This window comes from Corvus hawaiiensis, chromosome 11, assembly GCF_020740725.1.
Source record: "Corvus hawaiiensis isolate bCorHaw1 chromosome 11, bCorHaw1.pri.cur, whole genome shotgun sequence".
Taxonomy (NCBI): domain Eukaryota; kingdom Metazoa; phylum Chordata; class Aves; order Passeriformes; family Corvidae; genus Corvus; species Corvus hawaiiensis.
Genome location: NC_063223.1, coordinates 18,511,073 through 18,533,521, shown reverse-complemented (window position 1 = coordinate 18,533,521; position 22,449 = coordinate 18,511,073). Strand labels below are relative to the sequence as shown.

Genomic DNA, 22,449 nt, shown 5'->3' with positions numbered 1-22,449 from the left:
TTATTCAGTATCGCTGGCTTTGCTTTTAGCATTTGAGCAGTGTCACTAAACTCGTATTTGTCACCATCAGGGAAAATACACTTATTTTTGCTGTTACACTCTGAAGCCCCAGCAGTGTCTGACAGATGCTCCACTTGAGCAGCTCACACGGGCACACCTCGGGCTGCTGAGCTGCTCCTGATCCTGCTGCTGCCATGGGCTTTCCTGCACCTGCAGGGAAATCACATAACCTCCTCTGCAGTTTTATCATGTCCCACATGGGAGTGATAGATCCTGCGCTGGGCTGGTGAATCATGTCGAATCAGTCCTAAAGTAACTTAGATTAGATTAGTTCAAGGTGATTATACTCCAGACTTTCTCATCAGTGACACTATCTCTGGAAGATATGGAGCAGCTCAGGTCAGAATGCATCTCATGGTAACAGCACAGTAGGTGTTCAAGAGTGCACAGGAGACCTATGAAACAGGTTGGGGATCAAAGTAAAGATCTGACTTGAAATCAGACTGGAGAGGGCTTTTTCTTGAACAGCTGGTAGAGGTTAGGATGTAGGAAAATCTGCCCTCAGCACTTACTTTGTTAAGGGATCTTTAAATATGCATTGTAGGAAGTTGAATTTTGCCTCATCTAGGATTTCTGACTGGAGGTGATAATTTTTACTCGGTGGTTGAGATGGAAAGTGATTTTATTTAATAAAAGTGGAATTAGAAGTTCTTATATTCACATTTGGAGACTCGAGCAAAGGGACACAGGCTTCAAAATACATTCCCCATAGTGGGGCCCATGCATGGTGGAATTGTGGTTTTGTTTTTGGCTGCCCCTCAATTTTAAGGTGATAATTGACAGTCATGTTTTGACTTTGAAACTGGGGAGTGCCCGTGAGTAGGAAATGTAGTCCTGGCAAGGACTAACATTTGGATGGTATGTAGGTACCATGCATTGAATTGAGCTGGTCTGCTGGGGAGGAGGAGAAAAGAGCATATCCTTATGGAAGAAGTGAAACCGGCTGCTGTTTAATTTTCTCTGCTGCTGGTGTTTCTGTGCTGGTGAAGGACTTTGGGAAGAGTGGGTCAGTCCCAGGCTGCAGGAGCTGCGAGGAGGAGGAGGAGGAAGGGGTGTCCTCACTGCTCCTTGTCCCCAGGCTGGTAGGGCAGGGCTCCCTGTCTCTGCAGATGCTGTGCTGGTGCTGGCACCTGCTGCCTGCAGAGCTATTTGGGAGTGTTCCAGGACTGCTCTGGTAATCAGACTTGCCTTGCACGGTAATGAAACAGCGAGATTAAGCTATGACAATTAAAACCTGAGGCACACAAGTCCTGAAACGATGCTGGACTTTGAAGCATGGGTTTGTGAAGAAAATGAAACAGCAAGCCCCAAGTCCTGACTCTTCCAAGTCTGTAGCCTCATTTATTCGGGTTTCATCTGAAATGAAGAACTGCTTATCAGCGTTTCTGAAAGCGCAGGCTGAGCACTGATGGCCTTGATGATGAGGTGGCTTTGTAGAGTGTGGTCAGTGTGTGCTGGGTGTGGTTGTCACCTGTGAGTCCTCTTTCCTGTTAATCCTTTCCAAATTTATTACCTTCAGCGCTTGAAATCATTTAGTAGGTTGAGGCTTACTTCTTGCTAATAGGTAGCAGAGAGTCCTTCCTTGCTTGTTTGCCTGTTCTGTGACCTGTGCTGGTCACTCAGGAATAAGTTAATTTCTTTGTATGGATAATTGTGAGTTCTGAGTCTGTTTTGATCCAACTTGATTTGTTGTGATGACTGCTTCTGCTAAAACTGTGTCCTGTTTGCTTCTGCAGCTTTTATTTGCAATCATGGAGGGGTTTTTTTTAGTGCCACTGCTTGTTAAAATAGGTTTTCTGTCTGTGGGACAGTTTGATTTGTGGTTGCATCTGTCTGTACAGACCTTATGTTAAAATGTCATTAGTGGGCGTAAAAACAAATAAAGATCCTGTGATTAAGGGCTTTTTAAATTGGAATTATTTAAGATTAAATTACTTAGATTGAAATTATACAATACCAAAACAGCAAACATTGAAATAAATTATTTTCCATCTTAATTTTCACTCTAGCCTGCCAGTAACAATTTGACTAACGGATTGTTTGTTCAAGGAAGAAGGCCTAATGATCCATGTATGCAAAGAAATATAAATGAAATCCCACTCCCTTTGTTTTCCCCTAGTATCAGTGCCAATATTTTAAGAATAGGAAGCTAAAGTTTAACCACTGAGTCGGTTTTTAAACCCAAAGCTAGGATTTGGTTATGATTTCACAAGTGATGTGCACCAAAGAGTTAAACCTTTTTTCAACTGGAGTTGAACTCAGTTTCAATTGAACTGTGGAGATATGTTGGAGTTCCTGCTTGCCCTAGGAAAACGGGATCTAGAACAAGAGGTCAATGTGTTGATAAATAGATTTAGCTCCTAATCTTTACACTTCTTCTTGATGGGGTGGAGAGTGTCCTTATTGGGAATAAATGTAAAGTTGGGCTTTTTTGTGGATTTCAAATGTCTGGTAGTGGTGTGAGCCCTCACTGGCTGACGGGATCGGAGTTGTCCTGTGGTTGTGGTGGCATTCCAGGGAGAGCTGCCCTTTCAGTGTGTAGCTTGTGGCTGAAGAAGCCCTTGAGAGAATCACCGAGGCCCTTCAGCATAATGTATTACTTTTTTCTGTATTGTGTACCATTTCAGTGACATGACAAAGGAAGGAAACAAGTAGGAGTGTGCTTTTACATACAGGAGGTGTTTTATGTGATGGACTTTTTAAAAAATGTCTTATTTGCAAGGTACCTTCCTCCCCCCACCAGTCTTCTCCTTTAACTGTTGTATTGTCTGCAGTGGTGACATCCATTAGTTAGTTCTCTGAAACAGGAGTTCATTTTCAAAGAAGGATTTGGAAGATAGTGCAGAGTTTTTTCCCTTTATGTGATTGAGTGCTGAGCCAAGTTGAGTGTCCTGCTCAGATTTCATTCAAAGATTTTCCTATAACATATGCACAGAGTAGGAGTCAGCAGCGAGGGCTTATTTGAATAAATCGAGCCTTGTGGCAGTATGAGGGAACTATTTATTGTAACTTTGTGAAGACTGCATTGACCTTCCTGTGTTGTCTGTAAGCCTGACATCCTTCTAGATCAAAATAAGTTTCCAAATCTGGTGTTCTAACAGATGATTTTTTTCTCCAGTAATTCTCATGTTTCAGGCACTTACAGGTTAATTTTCTTTGTGAATTGCCTGTGTGTGTGTAATGAATGTAGTTTTTGATTTAAAACACTTTTCTCTCACATAGTGGATAGCTGAGTATTGTATCCTCCATTATGTTCATCCGTTGGTACTTTGTCTTCTTCCACATAACAATGCCAGTGCTCTTCCTTGACACCATGGAAAGGGTGTGATTTTCTTTTATTTTGGAGCAAATAGTTGTTAAGAGCTAATGCAGGTGCTTTGCCACCCATAGCTCCCCACAGGCTGCCTTCTAGGGCTCTGTGCTGCAGATCTCAAATCTTGGCATTGGCTCAGAGTTGGCTCCTGAACAGCATCTGAGTGAGTTTTAGGTATTTTTATTTCAAGCCAGAAGAGTGAGACTGGTGGTGACTGACAAAAAGTTCAGTCATTTCACTAAAAGTCTAAACCACAATGCTATACCCATTTCTGTCATGTAGTTACTCTGGGGAAGCTGAGAAAGCAGCTGTTGGGTAGTGCTGTGTGTGTTGGGGAACATTTCAGTGAGAAGCTCCTCAAACCGAGTGTAGAGGGTCCCTTTCTCTGCTGGCAGATAAACTCTTGCCTATCGCTTCCTCATGGGCAGCATCCCCTTTCCCATCACTATGTCCCATGGGATTCCATACTTACATGCACCAGGGGTTCAGATCCAGAGGTACAAGTCAGTTTCTTTCCATCTGAGTGCTCTATTTCATCTCACCATGAATCATACTACATTTGACTGGTAGAATATTTGCTTGTTCATGCTGCTTGTCTTTGTATGGAGGATAAGAAGCTGCCAGGCTGTTGTCTGAGACTTGGGAGCAGCAGGAACTTCACATTTTTCCTTCATCTTCTTTTCCAACTTGTAACTTCAGGCAGTTGTATTCATGCAATAGGATATGAATTTAAAAAAAATCAACAATGAAAAGAGAGCAGTGTGTTCTGTCTGGTTTCTTTATTTGGCCCATAACCCCCAGTGTGCTTGTAGTCTGCATGCCATGAAAGTAGATGAGGAGAGCAGAATAATGCTGCAGATTTTGCATTTAAAAAGGAAAAACAAGCCTTAAGGACTTGACAGAACTCCCCACTACCTTAAAGGTTAGAGGCAAACTGATCAGTATTTAACAGCTCCTATTTGCAACCACTTGTAAACATAAGGGAACTTCTTGGGACACCTGTTGTGTGTTACTGCCCTGTCAAGTCAATGCTTGGTCTGTCCAGTGGCACTTAAATTAGCTGAGAATAGAACTGTGACTTTTACATTCTCACCTGGACTTAACGTGCAGTCCCATGGAAATTGCTTTAGTGGCTGGGTAGCACAGCACGGGTTGTAAAGCCAGATCCTGTAACTTGTTGAGCTGGACCTGAGTGTTTCAAGATTCATTAACCAGGCTTCCCGGTTCTAGGTGTGTTACCTGGATGGTCAGGCAGATCCAGGCATTGAGTCAAATCCTGGAAGCCACTGGACTTCAGACAGGGGTCGGGATTGGAAAACAGACTTAAATTGACCTAACCTAAATGGAAAAGATAATCATCACATATGGTATCAGCAGAATTCTGCTAAATAGGTTATTGTTGGTTGGTTTTTTTTCCTGTGACGTACAATAGCTCTAATAAAAGATCAAGTTAAAAGGTATGAGCACTGGTCCCGTTTTGTGACCAAATAGATTCTCCTTTTCTCTGGTAAATATTTTTCTGCTAATAAAATGCACGTTCACAGACATTTCCACATTTTCAAGGCAGAAAGGACTGCCAGGCTGTAGCCTTTCAGTCTGCTGCGAGGTTCCTGTTGATTTGACTGTGTAATGGCAGCACTTGCTGCCTTTAACCTGACGTGAGGGGCTCTGACACCCTGGTGCAGCGTCGGCTGCGGGTGGTGGCCCCTGCCCTGTCCTGCTGCTGTCCTGGTGACACAGCCACTGCTGTCCCTGGCTGCTGCAGGTGCCTTCCCTTTGCTGCAGGCAAGGAGGCACCAGGAGCACAGCTGGGATGCTGCTGTGGGGGGTGCATCACTCAGACGCCTGTCTGGGTCCTGGAGGTGAAGAACACGAAGAGCAGTGGTGTTAACTCCTGTAAATAACTGTGGGGTTTGCTGGTTCAGTGTGGACAGAGCAGTCCATGCTGGTGTTCTGCCACCTTGATGGTGGGCATTGGGTCAGCACAGGGAAGCTGTCACAAACACAGGCCTTTTGTTTTGGATGAGCCCTTGGAACAGGAATAATACGTTTCTTGTTGCACTGCAGTGCAGTGGTGCAGGCTGGCTTAGCATCCTCTGCAGGGGTGCTTGCTTGTGGTCACTTCCATGTGGAAGGTGTGAAGCATGTTCCAGAGCCACACAACTCTGTAAGCCTGGCCTGCTGTTGTTGGCAATGGCCTGGATCCTTCACAGCAGATTCTTTGCCCTTTTTACGTCTTACAAGAATTTCTTTGGAAGTGTAAGAACAGAAGGTGTGTTCTTTAAATGAACTTCTCTTTGAGGAGTCTTAGCGTTGCTGTTGCAATGGAAGGGATGAACCTGGAGTTCTCTTCTGCTAAAACAGATTCCATGGGAGCAGCAGGGAGTTAGAAGGATGGAACTGTTAGGACTACTGGTCTGTGAGCAGAGATTTCAGTGCAGGTGTGAGAGAAATTAATTAATTAAGAGTTTTAATAATGAATCTAACTCTGGTGATGGTTCCTATTTGCATTTATATACATGTATAGTCTTCATGTTCAATGGGTTTTGTTCTCAGAGGCCACACAGAAGCTGTTCAGATAAGAAAACTGAAGCATGCTCTTGGCAGGCAAAGAGATGAAAGGGGTTGCAGGAATCCTGCGCCCTGTCTTCAGGAACACTTTGCAAGGAGCAGGGGTGGAATATTAGAGACCAACATAATTTCTGCTCTTGCAAGGACAAAGCCCAAATAAGTTGACAAGAAGAGACTTGGTAGAGAGAGATGAGAGGGGTTGAAATGTCAGAAATGTTGACTGCTTTTGGTGAAGAAAGTATTTCTTGTGGAGGCTGGTTGGTTGGTGTTGCTGCTGTAGCTGTGCAAGGCACAGCCAGAGCTGCTGGAGAAGTGTTGATCAGTGGCACAGAGCTCCTATGGCCTCTTACAAAAGCCCAAAATGGTACCAATTTGACTAAGACTGGTTAGAGGGGCAAGAAGAGGTGATGAACTCCTTTGTTACTGTTGAACTACCAACTGCAGAAGTGTGGAAACATAGTTGCCCCTGTTATTTGGGTTTTTTTTTTAAATATGGGAATGTTTTGCTTTTATTTTGGATATATATATCCAGTATGCAGTCAAGACAACCTAAAGGAAATGTTAGTGGTCCTACCTGCGTAAAAGGTGATTCAGTTGTTTGATAAATCCTTACAGGAGCAGGCAAATAAGCTGCTTTTTACAGACTGGCTGTTTCATTTGTGTGTGTAAAAATAATGCTTTTAAGAAGTGCAAGTCAGCCAAAGGCTTCTGTTCCCCATGTTGGATGGGATCATTCCTTCAGCAGCTGTGACTAATGAAATTGGTAGTATTTTTATTACTTTGTTATAGAGGCATCAAACTTTATTTTGCTTATCTGTAGTCTGCTTTCTGGACCTTGCAGGTCTTGGAGAGATTTGGAGTGTGCTAACAATGCTGAGCCAAGGTTTCTGTGGCAGGTAGTTTTCTTTCCTACAGAAACAACTGGAACTGATTTTTTTTCTTGTCACAGAACAGCAATTAAAATGGCTTGGAAAATCGGAATTTCAGCATAAATTGGAGATTGTGAGAAATCTTCCACTTTGTCTTTTGTTTGTGGGAAGTCAGGTACTAGGAAGGCTTGTGAAATACTTACTTTGTTTATACAACTGAAAGTTAGAACCTATCTGCAGTGTTATCCATGCTTCCAGCCGGTAGGGACTAAGTAAAAGAAGACAAGATTATAAGGAAGTCCTTAAACCCTATTTTGACTGTAAAAGGCTTGGAGAACTTGGAGCTTGCATGAAGTATGGGACCCTGGAGACCCTTTCTTGGAGAAGCAGGACCTCTGCCAAGGGCTCCAGCAGGGAGAATGGCAGGGGGATGGAGCAAGAGAGAAGGACATAGATGTGTGTACAATAACACTTTGCTTCCTGAGAAAATAATTTTAATGTCCTGTCTGACAGAAGCATCATTATGGTTGTTGAATGACAAACCATGAGAGTCGTATTCCATGTGGCAGCTGAGACAGAGGCTGGGTTTGTGCCCACAAACCGTGCAAAGCCTTGGTGGCTGTAAACACCCCTGTGCTGGTGTCTTGCAGCTCCTGCAGCTTTGTGGGGTTTGGTGAGCTCCCCATCCAAGCACAGCAGCAGGGATTGTGCAGACACTTGCTGATCTGTGAATCTTAAACAGTTCCATCACAGGTATTAGAGATTTCTCACACCAGATGCTCTCCCGAATATTTGTTTCCTTTTGCCTCTCTCAGCCCTGATTTCAAGGGTGAGATTTTTGTTCAAAGGAGGCAGAAATCTGCCGTTGTGCCTGATGGAGGTGGTTGCTGATCTGCTATGGCAGGTAGTCAGCTGTATCCTTCCACCAAGCTGGCAGCAGTGGCTAGCCAGAGTCCTTGACATTTTCCCCCAAAATGATGGGGCTGTTTTAAGGAAATGTACTGACCCCAGTGTGAGAGTTTGGCTGTTTGTGTAACTGCGAGTGTATTGCTACAAGAGAGTGAATGAAGCTCACACTGAATAGCTTGAAAGGTAATTTTCTCCAGCACCATTGATTTTGGTTCTAGTTGAGAAATTTGCACAACATACCTTGTTTTGTGCTGAAAACAGTTAACTAAGAGTGATAAGAAATTTGCCAGTATACCTGGAATGCATTTCACAAAAATGTTTATGAATCAAGTACTACACATTGTAACTTGAACCTAAAATTAAGTTGGCTCCTACCCGAGAAGTTCATTGCATTGGGTTCTTTTTGTGCTGTAGAATTTTAATTTTTTTAATAAAACACTTCAACTTAAGTTCTCATCCAACAAGGTCCTTTCCATTTTTGACTTTATTGTATCAGTGAGGAGTTGGCAGAGTCTCAGTCAGGCTGGGTGGAGTCTCCTTGTCCTCTGAGCAGATGCAAGCATGTTTTCCAAAGGGCTGATGTTTTCAGCCTGGCTTATCTCCCAGGGCAGAGGACCCCATGCAACTGCATTTCTACCTTAGATCTGCTTGTACACTGATAAGTGGCTTTACTGTGGCCTGCAAGTACCCAGTGGCATACAACTCTTGATTCCAACATGCTCCCCTTTTCCCCTGGAGCCACTATCTCATCTTCACGTAGCAAAAGGGCTAGCTGAGACCTATATTCATCATTGACTGTAGTGGTGTTAGGTTAGGAAAAAGGTTAAAAAAAAAAGCTTGAAGTTGTTTTGGGGTGTTTTTTGTAGGCTGTGGAAATTGCTGATTTCTGCAGCAATAATAGAAGCACAGGCAAGTGAAGTGTAGGTTGTAGTTGCAGTTGTGCACGGCAGCATCAGGAATAAGGATTGTGGTGGGGTCTGTGCCCTGTGGTTTGGAGCCCTCTCCAGTGCAGCATCAGGATCGGGCCCACCGTGAGTCCTGGAATAAAAAATGTGTTAGAAAAAGTCTTTAGAAGAAGTGTCAGTTCCCCTCCTAGGAAAGGCATAATTGCTATTTCTGGAAGTGAAAAAGCACAGGTATGTGTGTGAATGGGCATAGGGGCCAGGAGCCCCTCTCCTCCCACCTCCAAGAGTAACAAAAGGACGGGATCTTCACCTCCCTTGCTGCATTAGCAGCAGATTTTTGGGAGCAGAGCTGTGGTTTTCAGGTGCTGAGGGACCCCTACCCTGCCCTGGCAGAGCTGCAACAGGTTTCCTGCCTGCCCATGCCGGCTGCAGCTCTGTGGTGGACGCGGGTTTGAAACAGATTTTACTGGATGCCTTGGCATGAAGGAATTCGCTGAAACCTGATCCTTGCTGGAGCTCCATCCCCAGTCCTTGGGGGTGTCTCCTGTCCCCATTGTCTCATGCACCTTTGTTTTAAAATAATATTAAGCCTCAGACACCAGCTGATTTACTTTAATTCAACATCCAACTTATGTTTGATTTCTTTTCATATTCAAGTGAGCCATCTGGCTTTAATGAACTGTAACTGTTTTTAATGCTGCCTCCAGTTGCTAACATCTGAATATTTCATGTGCTGAAAGAAGATTTGAAATGCAGAAGTGAGACTGAAGAGTCCAAAGTATTTCCAAATCAGCTCTGTTCCAGCAGCACTTGTGCTCCACTTCCCTTGAGATTTATCAAAAGATAATCTTTGGGGTGCCAGACTGTAAGCAGCAGCCATGGTGGGTGCTAATTACAAGTACTCTCAGTTTTGTGTACATAAAACACCACAACTGCTTATGAAATCCTGAATAACAACCCAACTTGACTTGGGCAGAATATCAATCAACTTCAACAGGAGCTGCCAGTGTTTGGCATCTTCTAAATCAACAGCTTCTTTGGTGCTTGGGGTTTGGTTTTGTGGGTTTCTTTGGGGGTTTTTTGGGGGGAAGGGTGGTGTCTTAAACATTTTCATGTTGCAAAAAATACGGAATTTAGTTACGTCACATAGTTTAGTTATAGAAGCTAATTGAGAGCTGTATCCCATAAACTGAAAATAGCTTAATTGCAACTAATTCTGAGGATACTTTGCCAGGGCTCACTATTCTAAAGCAGTGGCATATCCCCAGATTTGTTGGAGTACATGCTTTGCTCACAGCATTGCCTTTGTTTTGGCTAAGCATTGTGACAGCTGATAGACTTGGGATAGGCCATTACCAAGGCATATTTTAATTAATGATTAAAAAGTGTTTTATTGGTTGGTTCTTCTCTGTGTGCTGAGCATCCTGCCAGTGACATCATCTTCCAGCATCACTTTATAAAAGATAGAATAGGTGGAAGCTCAGTCTGTGTAGGAGGAAGGTCTTGGGAGAGGATAGTCTGGGAACACGTGCTTGAGTTATCTTATCCTGCACTGCTTTGTCCTGAGAGCCTGGAAAAAATGTGTGGGGAACTAGTGGAGAGTGAGAGGGGAACCTGTGCTTGATTTCTCAGTAACTCTGTCACAGAGGCAGAGCTGAATTGGGAGTTAACGTGTGACCTTGCAGTTACATGCTGAGCACATACTTTCTGAGCTGGAGCAGAGCAGGTTAGAAGCATATAGCAGAAATTGGCAGCTGGGTCCTATTCCAGACACATTCCTGTGAAGCTATAATGAATAAAAGTTATTAATATCTTCCGTACAGTAGATTCTTGTGGCATTAAGCTGCCATTCAATAGGAGCTCTTATGATAACTCTTGCTAGTCTCAAAAAATTTTTATTTTCACATGTAATGAAAATTTTTGAAGTTGACTGTAGTTTTGATTGTACTTGAACTTCCTACGTGACTGAGCACTGCTGCTGGATATTTTATTCTATTCTAATTTGTTGATTTATTTGTGTGTGAGGGAAGCTACCAGTGTTGTGTACCTCTAAGGATTATCAGGTTGTCTGCACTGACACTCTAGCTGTTCAAAACTGGAAATCAGAGACTTTTCAAATGTATAGGACTTCCTTTTTAGAAACCATTGTTATTCAAAACGCATCTATCTCAGAAGCACAGCCTGTGTTTTTTAGAACCTGATTATTTGTCCTCTACATTATTTCAGGTATCTCACTTAAAACAAAAATCTAGGTGCTTCACAGACATTCAGCTGGAATGCAAAAGCTTATTGAAATGATCTTTTTCTTACAAGAATTTTTAAGCCAATAATCTTATGTGGGTTTGTGGCCACTCATCTCATTGATTTTTATAAAGTTGTCAGTCAGAGTGTGTTATTAATAAAGATACATGTTACCTGGACTTTTATTGACTATACAACTCTGCTTTTGTGGAGAATTTTGTAAGGAAAGAAGACTCGTGGTTCACTGCCAGTGAACTGGTGGGCTTGCTTTAGACATGGTTTTGCTCATTTTCTACCATTCGTAGTGAAATAATTATTTAACTGCTCATAGGAGCAGGTTTGCAAATTGGATATTAGGAAGAAATGCTTTCCTGTGAGTGTGGGGAGGCCCTGGCACAGGCTGCCCAGAGAAGCTGTGGCTACCCCATCCCAGAAGTGTTGAAGGCCAGGGCTTGGAGCAGCCTGGGATAGTGGAAGGTGTCCCTGCCCATGGCAGGGGATTGGAAGGAGATGATCTTTGAGTTCCCTTCCAACCCAAACCATTCTAGGATTCTATCTTAATAGCTAAAAATGCCATGAAGATTTTCTTACCAGTTGTTCCTTTCAGGTGTTTTCCAGGGTCCCTTCTTGAATGTCCCGGCTGCTGTCGAAGGCAGGAGGCGACTCATGACCACCAAACAGTGACAGCCTTGGCTTCCCCTGCTTCTGGCTGCTGGGAACAACCACTGGGCTCCTGTGGAGATGAATGGAGAACAGCAGTATGATGCAGGTAACAGTCCAGCCCAGCTCCCTGGCCAACTATTCTAGAAATGTGGAAGAAAGATGAGCACAGGGAGTGTCCCATGGTGCACATGCCTGGTGCTGTGCACAGGGAGAAACTCCAGCTTCACAGATTCTGAGTTAGGTTCTGGCTGTGGCACTGTCATGGCTGTGTTTGTTACTGCTCTGTGTCAAAGCAGGGTGTATCACTGGCTTAAGGGAGACCAAAATCTGACCCATCTTGGTGGTTGTGTTTTTGGGAAGCTGTGACTTTCCTTTTTGTGCTACCACTGTGAGATGGGCTTATGAAAAGTTTGGTGGTGTTAACACTTACTATTTTAAGGCATTTTTCTGTCAGAGTGGTTAGTATCTAGTTCTGTCCTTGTGTTCATCTTGTTCTTAATATTTTGGCAAGCTTGTGCTGCTGGTTTGGAAAGTCAGATAACTGAAGCTGTTTGCTGCCATTGTAATCTGTCCTGTTTTTCTGAAGTGCCTTGGTGTGTCCTCTTTGATAGGCTTGTGATATCAGTTCCTAACCTGCTGCAGAGTGGTGTATTACGATAAATCAGCTCAGGTTTTGGATCCCCTTGGAACACCAGGCCAGGAAGAATGTTAGTCTGGGATGGCTGGGAATCCTAACAGCTTTCTGAAACAGTTCTGGAATTGTACCCTCGTGTGGGGGTAGGGACCATCCATCTTTTCTGTCTTGCCTGGCGTGGCTTGTCCTTTTCTTTGAGGAGGTCCCTGCCTATTACAGTTTATATAAAGCAAATTTTAATTTGTAGTTACCAGTGTAAACAATTGGATCAAGATTTTATCAGAGTATTACTTTCCTTTGGTACTTGTCCAACAAACTGCTCTTCTCGCAGGACAGTTCACTATTGGTAATTTTGTACTTCCTTTATGGAAATCTAATTGTTGTAAGTGTTGCTGAAGAAATGTTAAACATAGTTTTAATCTATGGTGCTTTTTAGGAGAATGCTATCATCTGCTTTATGATGCTGAAATAAGCTTTTTGATTATTAATTACAGCAAGTCAGTCAAGTTGTTGTCAATGTTACATCCTCAAATAATCAAGAAAAGGCGTCATGGATGTGGATGTAGAATGTCTCCTGGCACATGCAAATACTTTTTCCTTGGCTAGTGGAAACTGCTGGCTTCTGTCACAGAGTGTAAGGAGGGGAGAGGAACAGTGAGGAGTTGTTTACATGGTCAGCAGTGGTGTGTCCACAGGCTGTGATAGCACATCCCTCATCTTAAAACCTTTATTGACATTTTTCCATCTTCCTCAAAAAGCACCAGGTCGCAGAGTCCTCTCTCACAATGTGCTTTTGAATAGCTAAGGAAAGGTTTGATACTGGCTTGAAATTACTCAGCAGCTATTTCCCTGAGCATCCTTTTGTGCCAAGTTTGAGTACAGGAGGCTGTGAAGAGCAAACAATAAATGATGAGAGCTTTACTTGCATTCAGAGATAGTTCCCAGCAAATGCTGCCTGTATAAGCATAAATACATTGGTTTTGTTGTGCCCTCTAATGCTATTTTCTGAAGTGCTTTTGAATTACACCAGTCCAAGCCACTGCTGGAACATTCCCTTCGTGTTCTTTGACTGGTGTCATTTTTTTCCACTTAATAATTTGCAGCAGTTTTTGAAGATTCTCCTCTGTTTTTCTGGTTTTACATCCAAGCTTTCTGCCTCCAAGAACCCAGACAGAGCTCAGGGTTGTTGGCTGTGGTGCTCTCCTGCACTAGTAGGGAAAACACAACTTTGATTCTTGTCACAGTCTTTCTCAACTCCTGAAATTCCAACCTGTCTTTATTTATTCATGGCCTCACAGCTGGTGTAGATGAAAAAGATTAACTGTTATTAAAATCAGATTGAACTATATCTACATTTCAGGGTGAGAAACCTTTGGGTTAGCCTTACTGAAGTCTGCAAGACCTTCAGTTGTGATGTACTTAAACGTCCAATGTGACAGTCTTCAACTAAATCACATTAAAGATGCATGAAAGTTATTTGCAGTGAGAATTTAGCTCAAATCCAAAGATCAGAACAGCCTAGCATAGACTGTTTCCATTTCAGATATTTTTAAGGGCTAACTTCCTTAATATTTCACTACATTCTCCAGTCTAAATGGTATAATTCCATATTCTTTCTCTGCCTGTATGTATCAGAAAGCAGCAGGATGTAATTTGTGATAAAATTCAGAAAGAGTGAGTGTTCCCAATAATTCCAGTAGAAATAGTGACAAATGGGAAGTGATGCACCTGCCTAGGAAACTGCTGGTATTCTTACAGAGAATTTTCTCACCTCCAGTGTGGATGAACATTCTCTACAGAACCTCTGTAGGACACTTCTCAGATTTTACTTAAAATGTAAAATGTTAGCTTGATTTGAAAGTTCTTCTGACACAAACTGGTTGCATGACAAGGCCAGAGATATGGGAATTGCACCAGGTTTCTTCCCCTGCGTTTGCCAAAGTTGTGCTTTACCTCTGAGCTGATGTGCTGCTCAGTCATCCTGTCTAATACAGACAAGTAAGTCTCCACATAGTGGAAAGCTGAATTCATTTAGGGCTTGTAGCAATTAAGGATATGGGGAGAAAGAGAGAGCATAAATACGTACACTCATGCAGCATTAGATGAATAAATTGTGCTTTAGAATCAAATGCATTAAATATGGTTTTGCTTGTTGTCATCTGTCACACTGATTTGCAAGTTTCCTTACAGTAGCAAGAATCTCTGCTGTAAATGTCTGTGGTTTTATTGAGCAGTCTGAACTCAGACTGATCAGAGTGTTTAATGCAGACTTACGGCCCCTCAGGAATGTGGCTTCATTAAACTGGTCCTGTGTCTCCAGGGATCTGCTAACCTGTGAGGATGGAGCTGTGCAATAGGGTCTTGCAAAAATGCCAACAGAACAGTTTAAAGGCTTGATTTAAGCAGGGCCTGCTCTGCTGCCACTGTCCTGCCAATAAAACCAGAAAAGTGATTGGATTCTGACTCTGAAAGCCTTACCAGAGATGGTCCTTTGCTGCACTCTTGGAGTGCTTCTGCATTCAGATGTTGAAAAAGAGAGGCTTATTTCAGAGGTTTTTCATTGTTTATGTAGTCCTACCACATGCCACAATTAAAAAGCTAATTTACTGCTCTCACTATGAATCCTCATACTGCATTTTTGCTTGGAGCTTTGTTCTGTGAGTTTTTCCTGCTCCACATTGCTCCAGCAGGAGCTATGCTAAATAACCTGGAGTGCTGTGGCAGGTTTGTGAGAAGGAGCAAACAGACTGGTTCAAACCATAGCTAAGCACAGCCCTCAGCTGTGTCAGCCTCTGAAAGGGAGGAAAATTCCCCAGCTCTGGGCTCAGTGGTTGAAGTTAGAGGCTGATCACCTCAATTGTAAAACCTCTGTAAAGTGTAAACACAAGCTGAGTTCAACTTTTATGAATGAATAAACAGAAAAAGTTGTGGGTGCTTTTTGCAGAAGTTTTAAAAAATCCCTCTGACTGAAGGAAACTCCCTAAAATGAACCGGGAAGAGTAGTAAATTTGAAATGAGTGTTGGACGTGGATTTATGACTTGGTTTGGTTTGTTGGGGAGTTTTATTTGTTTTTCTGATGAAAAATGGATTTCTAGTGAGCTTTTGGTTGTGCTGGTGAGCTCTGGGTACTGTGCAGTACAGAGCAATCTGAGCCCTTCTCAGCACCGCACAGACCTGCTAGGAAAGAGCTCTCCTGGATATGGGACAGGCTGCAGAGCCCGTGGGTGAGCGGCGTGACAAAGGAGCTGCGGTCCCCATCCAGTTGGGAATGGGTTTAGCCGCAGTTAAAGGCGAAGGGTCGCTGGAGCAGCAGCAAACCGGCTTTCCTGGGAGCTCCTTGTAGCAATTAAGTGGCAACATAAGTTACTAATTGACCCTTTCAGTGTGTGAAGTGACCTGTGGCTCATTTAAGGAGCTTAACTGCCCCTCCGGCAGTTATCTGATGATAACGGGGATTGAGGACTCGGTGCTGCAGGGCTGGGGACAGCCCCAGGTCCCTGTGGCATTCCCGGAGGAGCTGCCGGCTTTCAGAGTGCCTGGGAGGCACAGAGCAGCCACACTGCTTTGCTTCCCTTCAAACAGGAACATGTTAGACCATGCAGGACCTGCTTTTTTGGGGCTGGAGGGGAGTGGGGTTGTTGCTGCAGGGTGATTTTTGGTGGGAAGGGTGAGATGGTTTTTGTTGGGTGGGGCGAAAGTTAGAATTCACTCCTGGGTCTGACTGACCAGAGCTGATGTTTGTTCCCACTTTGGTTCTGGAGCTGTGAACTTAAGCATTTTTGTGGTCGTATAAAAATAAAATTCTGTTTAAATGAGTTGAGAAATGTTAATCTATTTTAACAACATTTTGCAATGAAATTGTTTTTCTTAGAATAGCTTGCAGCAAAATCTTTGGTCAGCTCCACCCTAATTTGCAAACAGCTGTAGTCTGTGTCTTAACCTTTTATTCCCTCAAAAAATTTCTAAATAAAACTCCTTATTCATTTCTCCAGGTCATTTCTTCAGTAAGTTAAAAATTATCCCTTAAAAGTGATGGTGATATTCAAGCTCTGAATCTTTTGAGCTCTTAGGCTTATGAAAGGCCAAAATAACCAGCTGTGGTTAGTTAAAAACAGACAAAGTTGGGTTCTGGAGAGATAAGAGCCTCTTTTAAAATAGATAATGTCATCAGCAAACAACAGCTAACTGAATATACATTTTTAAGTTTTGGGAAGTGATAACTCCTAGAGTCACAATGAAAAGTCAAAGATGAGCTCAACCATCAGTCTGAAGATAAAACAAACCTTTTAAACTCAAGACTTGTAGGTTTTCAGCCTATTTAACGTGTCTCAGACTTTTGCACAAATATATTCTCCTTTCTATTGGGGGACTGGGGACTGTCCCAGAGCTTACTAAGCAGGTTTTCAGCCTGTCCAGGGGTCTGATAAGGGCATGTGGTGGTACTTAATTCATTTTTTTTTATTTGTAATGTTTCCTACTCCAACTGCTGCTGCTTGAAAGATCAGTTACTGCCTGTCCTAGGAAAGGCACGGGGTGTAGGAAATGCTGGTGTCCTGTAACCTTTGCTGAGCTCTCCTTGGGCTTGTGATACACAGAGATTTCTCTGTTTTCAAATATAAACAGGGTATCAGGTTTCCTGGTCCTGAGAGGGGGAAAGCTTCCTTGTTCATTCATAAAGACAGCTCTGGTGCAGATGGTGGAATTGAGCCTGAAAATGAAAATGAAAGCTCTGCTCTTGTGTCCTGTCACTGCCACCACATTTTGCTGCTGAAGCTGAACCTCGTGTGTTGAGATTAAAAATGCTGCTTGCATGGGCTGGGACCTTCCCTGGCCATCCCACTGTGTGCTTGCAGGAAAAATGTCACGTGGCTGCCTGCTGAACTAAACAGGGGACCTGAAATCCACCCCGTGCTCGTTTGGTGTCTTTTTAGCTAAGTGGGTACATGTCAGATAAAACGGGAATGGGAAAGGAGCAGGGAAGTGGCTCAAGCCAGAACTGAAGGGGAGACCAGGGCTGGGGGACAGGCTTGACAATAATAACAGAAAATCTGACTGATCTGTAGTGTGGCTTATTACAGGTGCATGCTTCCCTAACAGCCTGACTGAGTTTTGAACTGTGATTTGAGTGGTTTTAGCATATTTATGCTTTAAATGCATCCCATAATGAGGTTTTCTTGGTCTAAAGAAGTTGTTGCATCTTATGAGCTGGACTTTTTAAGTGACCAAGTTGAGTGGTCTTTATTTCAGTTATGTCTCAAGTTGTTTTCTTTAGAACTACCCTGAATCCCTCTGTTTGCTTTTGGTGTTTTAGAACAGCTAAATGCATACTGTCTAAATTTAAAAAGAGCACAGTCATATTTCAAAGGTTTTTTTAGGCTTTTTTTCCAAATCTGTTATTAGTGGGTGGTTTTTAATTTAAAACACCAACAGTCCAGTGTCCCAAGAGTTCTGAGTCTCTCATATTTGGTGATAGAAATACAGAGCTCTGTGTTCTCCTGTCACAAGTTCTAAGCAAATTTGTGATAAACCAAAATCCTCAGGATTTCACTGTTTTGTAGACCAAGCCTACTTAAAAGTGCTGTTTACATGCAAAGAAAGGCCAAATAGTGTTGTCCATTTCTTGAAATGTGTTCACTGCACCCTTGTGTACTCAGTCATTTGGAATTGAAGCGGGTTTTGCTGTGATTTGTAGTAGCCTGAAACTTAAGCCAATGAGTTGCTGAATTAGAAAAGTTTGGCTTCTCTTCCAGATGCTGGTTCCAGTGTGGAAGAAATGGAATTCAACTGGGATGAGTATCTAGAAGACACAGGAGCAACTGCAGCCCCCCATGGATCTTTTAAACACGTGAGTAAGGGAGTTGTGGGTGTGCTTACTGTCTCCTGCATCGTTTCTGTGATACACTAAATGTTCAGAGTTTCTTTGAATGAGTCGCTGCTTTCAAATTGGAAGACTAACTAGAATTGTGTTTTTTATAGAGAAATGCAGAATTTAACCTTTTTATTATTGTTTCTTGTCTTCCTCTCTGTACGTAGCACGGGGTAACCCCACCCACAAGTGCTGAAATCTAAGGAGTTAAGGTCTTTTCTGCACCAGAAGAAAAGCTTGGTTTTTCTCAAGAAGCTCAGAATAGCCAGTCTCTTTCTTCTTTTGGTGATTGCTACTGGACAACTGCTATGGAGGAGTAGCTTTAGAAAGCTCGTGGCAGAATATTTCTTGAACAGCAGAATTCAAATGTGCTCTCAAAGAATGCTTTAATGTCAGACCTCAAAGAGGCAAGGAGAAAATAACAGCTCTGCCAAACACCTGACTGTAGTAGTTAGAAAACTGATTAGGATAATTGTTTGATCACAGGCTTAATGAATAGGATGAAGTCTTGATAAGCCCTTGTCTTTGCCCTTGGACATCTTAAATGTTTGTTGGTAAAGTCCTGGAGAGCACTGTCCCTTTGGGGGAGATCTGAATGTGAAATCTGCCTTCTTGTACAGGGTCCTCAGTGAAGGTGAGCTGTACAGAGCTGATGTCCAAACCTGCTGGTTCTTTTCCAGCAATTAAAGCACCTTCCCGAGTGCCAGGCTGGTGACTGTGTGTGACACATTGCTTGGAAGACACCCTGTGGTGCTTGTGCTTTTGGGTCCAATACCATGACTGTCAGTATGGGGAAACTTAAATCAGCAGGAAAACAGACTGAGGTCTGTCTGTGAAGGATCACGAAGCATGTTGAGTCCAAGGGTAACCTGGAGAAATGAAGACTATTAAATAATCGGTTAAAATATGTCAGTTGTGTTAGTAGTAAAGATGTGCAGAAAATACAGACTTCACAGAGGCTCTGCGAACACTGGGATGGAATTGTCAGCTTTTTGGTCAAAGTAAAACCTCAGGTATCTCATTTCTGAATGGAAGGGGACTGTGCTTGCTTTATTTTTCCTGGGTGTACTGAGGCTGTAGCAAGAGCCAGCTTAGAGTGGTGGTGTCCATGCAGCCCACACTGAGGGCACAGCATGGAACCAGAGCAATGGCATTTTACAGTAATAGAAGGAATGGTCTGTCTCTTTTGGTGTGATTTACCTCACTGGATCTCTGTTAAAGAGGCCTGCTATCATAGCTTGGACACTGTACAACTATTTGTAATGCCAGCTTTACAGCAGTGGCCAACTGAATTAATATTGTAGCTGCATTTTGTTAATCAGCAGTAGACACACTTTGAAAGACTCACTGCACCTGCACCAGCTCAGCTGTGTCAAGTCAAAGGTCTGGTGGCTGTGGCCATGTTGGTAAAAATAGAATTAGGTTTAAAAAACCTCCACATTTTGCGTTGTTATTAATCCCTACCTGTGAGGAACATGGTGCAGTTTTGTTGGTGAGGTGACATTGTGGTGGAGAGTGGTTTGGTGAGGAGGTGTGAGTAAAGCCCAGCCCTTTGCTCAGCCCTGTCCCGCTGCTCTGGGGGCCTGGACCTCTGTGAGGGGTCCTCAGTGAGCATGGAAATAGATGCCTGCATGTTCAGAGTGGAACTACTGGGCATTTTCTAGCAGAGTTCCATAGAATTTAGCTGGAGACTGCTCTGTAAAAAGCTTGGCATAAAATTTTGAGAAGTTACTGCTGACACTGAATTGACAGGCAGAGGGAGGAGTTTATTTATATCAGAGCCTTGCAGTTACAGAAATGCAGGAGTGCAAGGTCACACGCTCGGGGTTTCTGCGGTCCGTTAGAAGGTAATGTGTTGGAAAAGGAGGAGCAGAGAGCCTCACTGCCTCCCAGTGGAGAGTGACAGCCTGTCTTTGTGACAGAGCACTGAGAAAAGGTTAGTGTGATTCCAGGATACATCAGGTGAGTGATTTTCAGTGGAGAGCCTGCAGGCACTGATGGGGCTGTGCTGGTGATTGTGGTCCCTCCAGCTCAATTCTGTGGTCCCAGTTGCTTGACTTCAAGAGTGACGTGTTTTTGTAATCCAACGTCAGGAGAGCTAACAAGCTTTACTCTCAGAAAAACAGTGGAAAAATCTAAGCCGAAGAATAGTATTGGCACAAGAGCAAATGAACATATATGATAGATTAATTAATTTAAATGCATTTCTAAATGGAACCGTGCGGCTTTAGTTTGGTTCTTTTTAAATACTGGAGTAGTGAGACTGTGAGCTCCCATTGTGAGTTGTGGGTGAGAAATACCCAACTCACGTTGGAGGAGAATACATGGTCAGGTTAAGAAAATGTAATCCATGATTACACAGACTGTTTCAGCAAAGTACCAGACTTGCTGATGAGAGAGGTGACTTTTTATATTTGTATGCTTATATTAATTCTGAAAGTTTTGCCTTGCTACGAGTAAGACACATTGGAAAATTTAAGCTACTTCTCAAATTAAGTATGTTCTAATGTTTAATTTGTTAGCATTTTAAAAATTAACCAATATCGAGATCAAAGTGACTGTTTGGCATAAAATGTAGCAGGAAAAAGAACTTACCAAAACCTGGAGCTGTAATGAATGCCAGTGTTATCCCCCCAAGTCTAAATACACTTTGTCTAGGACTGTTGAATGCTGGTTTTTAATTCCTTTCTGCCTCTTTCTATATGTGTGTGACCATTAAAATCAAGTTGGTCTTAAGCATCATCTGAACACTTTTACTTCCTGTGTGTTTTTGCATGCTCTTAATCCTTTTTGTCTGTTCTTTATCCCCCCTGAGCTGAGTCACATCCCTGGCTCTGGCTCGTGCAGCGGCACAAATGGGGTGACAGCACCTGATGGGAAAGGGGGAATAGGGTTGGGGTCACAGCTCCTGGCCAGCTCAGCTTGCCCTGTGGACAGCACCAAGCTGCCCTCTCGGCCACGCTGCTCCAGAGGAGATGCTCGGGGGGTGCCCAGCCTGCCCTGCCGACCCAGGAGCCCTCCTGCAGAGCCCGCAGCTCGTTGTGCTGTCACCGGCCCCGCGGCGCTGCCGGGAGAGGGCGCGGGCGGCGGCTCGGCCTGCGCGGAATTCCCGGGAAGCGGCCTGGCCGCCGGGAACGCTCCTGCTGCCGCGCTGTGTTTTGCCGAACGCCACTCTCCCTGCTGGGAGGCTTTGTTGAAAGGTTGGGTATCGGGAGGTGCACAGATTTCCCAATTCTTCAAACTCTGCGTCGAGCTCGAGGCTTTCCTCTCCGGAATCAGAACATGAAGTTTTTGGGCATATCTCTTCAACAAGACAACTGGTTTTTTTGAGAGACACCCTCTATAATACCACTTCAAAATGCCTGCAGGTATTGGGTCCTGCTGATTATGTTTTTAAGAAGAGATTTCTCCGAGTGAAGGGCATTAACCTGAAGGATATGAACAGTTAACACAAGCATATGCTTTTCTTTCTGGTGTAGTTCTCTTAGTTTTATTTTTAGCAAACCAATATGTGCTGGCTGATGAGACTATAATAGCTATGGCAGTTACTGAACTGTCAGCGCAGAACTGGGAATAAATACCCCAGAAAATATCTGCTCCATCTGCATCATACTGAAAGCCTTTCTTGTAGTTGATTCAAAGAGGAAAGGGACCTCTTAAAAAAGAAAACACCAGTTACAGTCAACTGAGAATGGGGAATTGACATGTCAGAGTTTTAATTAGGACTGATGCCCTGGAATTAAGCATAGATCAGAACAGGGTCCATCTGCTCTTTTGGGATTGTTTGAGTAAGGAGAAGTTAGGGATATAAGAAGCTTAAGGTTTGCATTCTCTTTTAAATCTCCCATTTCATTGTCTGAATCCTGTGCAGTCAGATTGGTCACCTGCACACAGCACACCCACATACACACAGAGCACTCCCAGTGTTTGGTGCTTTATTGTTGTCAAAGTGTGAAGAACACAGACTGGTTATGTTCCGTGCAGTTTATTTAACAGTGCTGCATATAGAATTATTTAGGTTCTTGGATTAATTAGAGAGGTTAATTTAATTTTAAATTAGAGAGGTTAAATTAATTTTAGAGAGGTTAAAAATCCTTATTCTGCAGTTTGTGCAGATTTGTGACTTCTTAGATGAGCATGGTGGAAGAGACAGATACTGTTGCCTAAGGCATGTGTATGTACTTTAAATGGTCTTTTTGTCCAAAGACCTTGAATGACACAGTTTAATGCAACAAGTCAAAGTTGTGGTGCAGAGTTTGGCCTTTAGTTTTGCTCAGGTTGACATCCCAGCTGTGAGTGGGAAAGCCTTTCAGTGATGCGGGAAGGTATTGTTCAGGGCAGAAATATGAATGGCACGATATTGGTTTAAGCTTGAAAAGATACTCTGAAATGCAAAGAAGATTTCATTAATGATGAT

At 43.1% G+C, this 22,449-nt stretch overlaps 1 protein-coding gene across 4 annotated transcripts in view; it reads left to right on the top strand.

Moving 5' to 3' along the window:
* Positions 1–22,449, top strand: part of SFMBT1 (Scm like with four mbt domains 1) — a 132,484-nt gene that overhangs the window by 85,022 nt on the left and 25,013 nt on the right. For all 4 annotated transcript variants that reach the window (XM_048315478.1, XM_048315480.1, XM_048315481.1 and 1 more), the window contains 2 exons: positions 11,476–11,637; positions 17,917–18,011. In XM_048315478.1, the coding sequence (XP_048171435.1) occupies positions 11,610–11,637; positions 17,917–18,011 (123 nt within the window). In that variant the 5' untranslated portion in view covers positions 11,476–11,609. The remainder of the gene's footprint in view (positions 1–11,475; positions 11,638–17,916; positions 18,012–22,449) is intronic.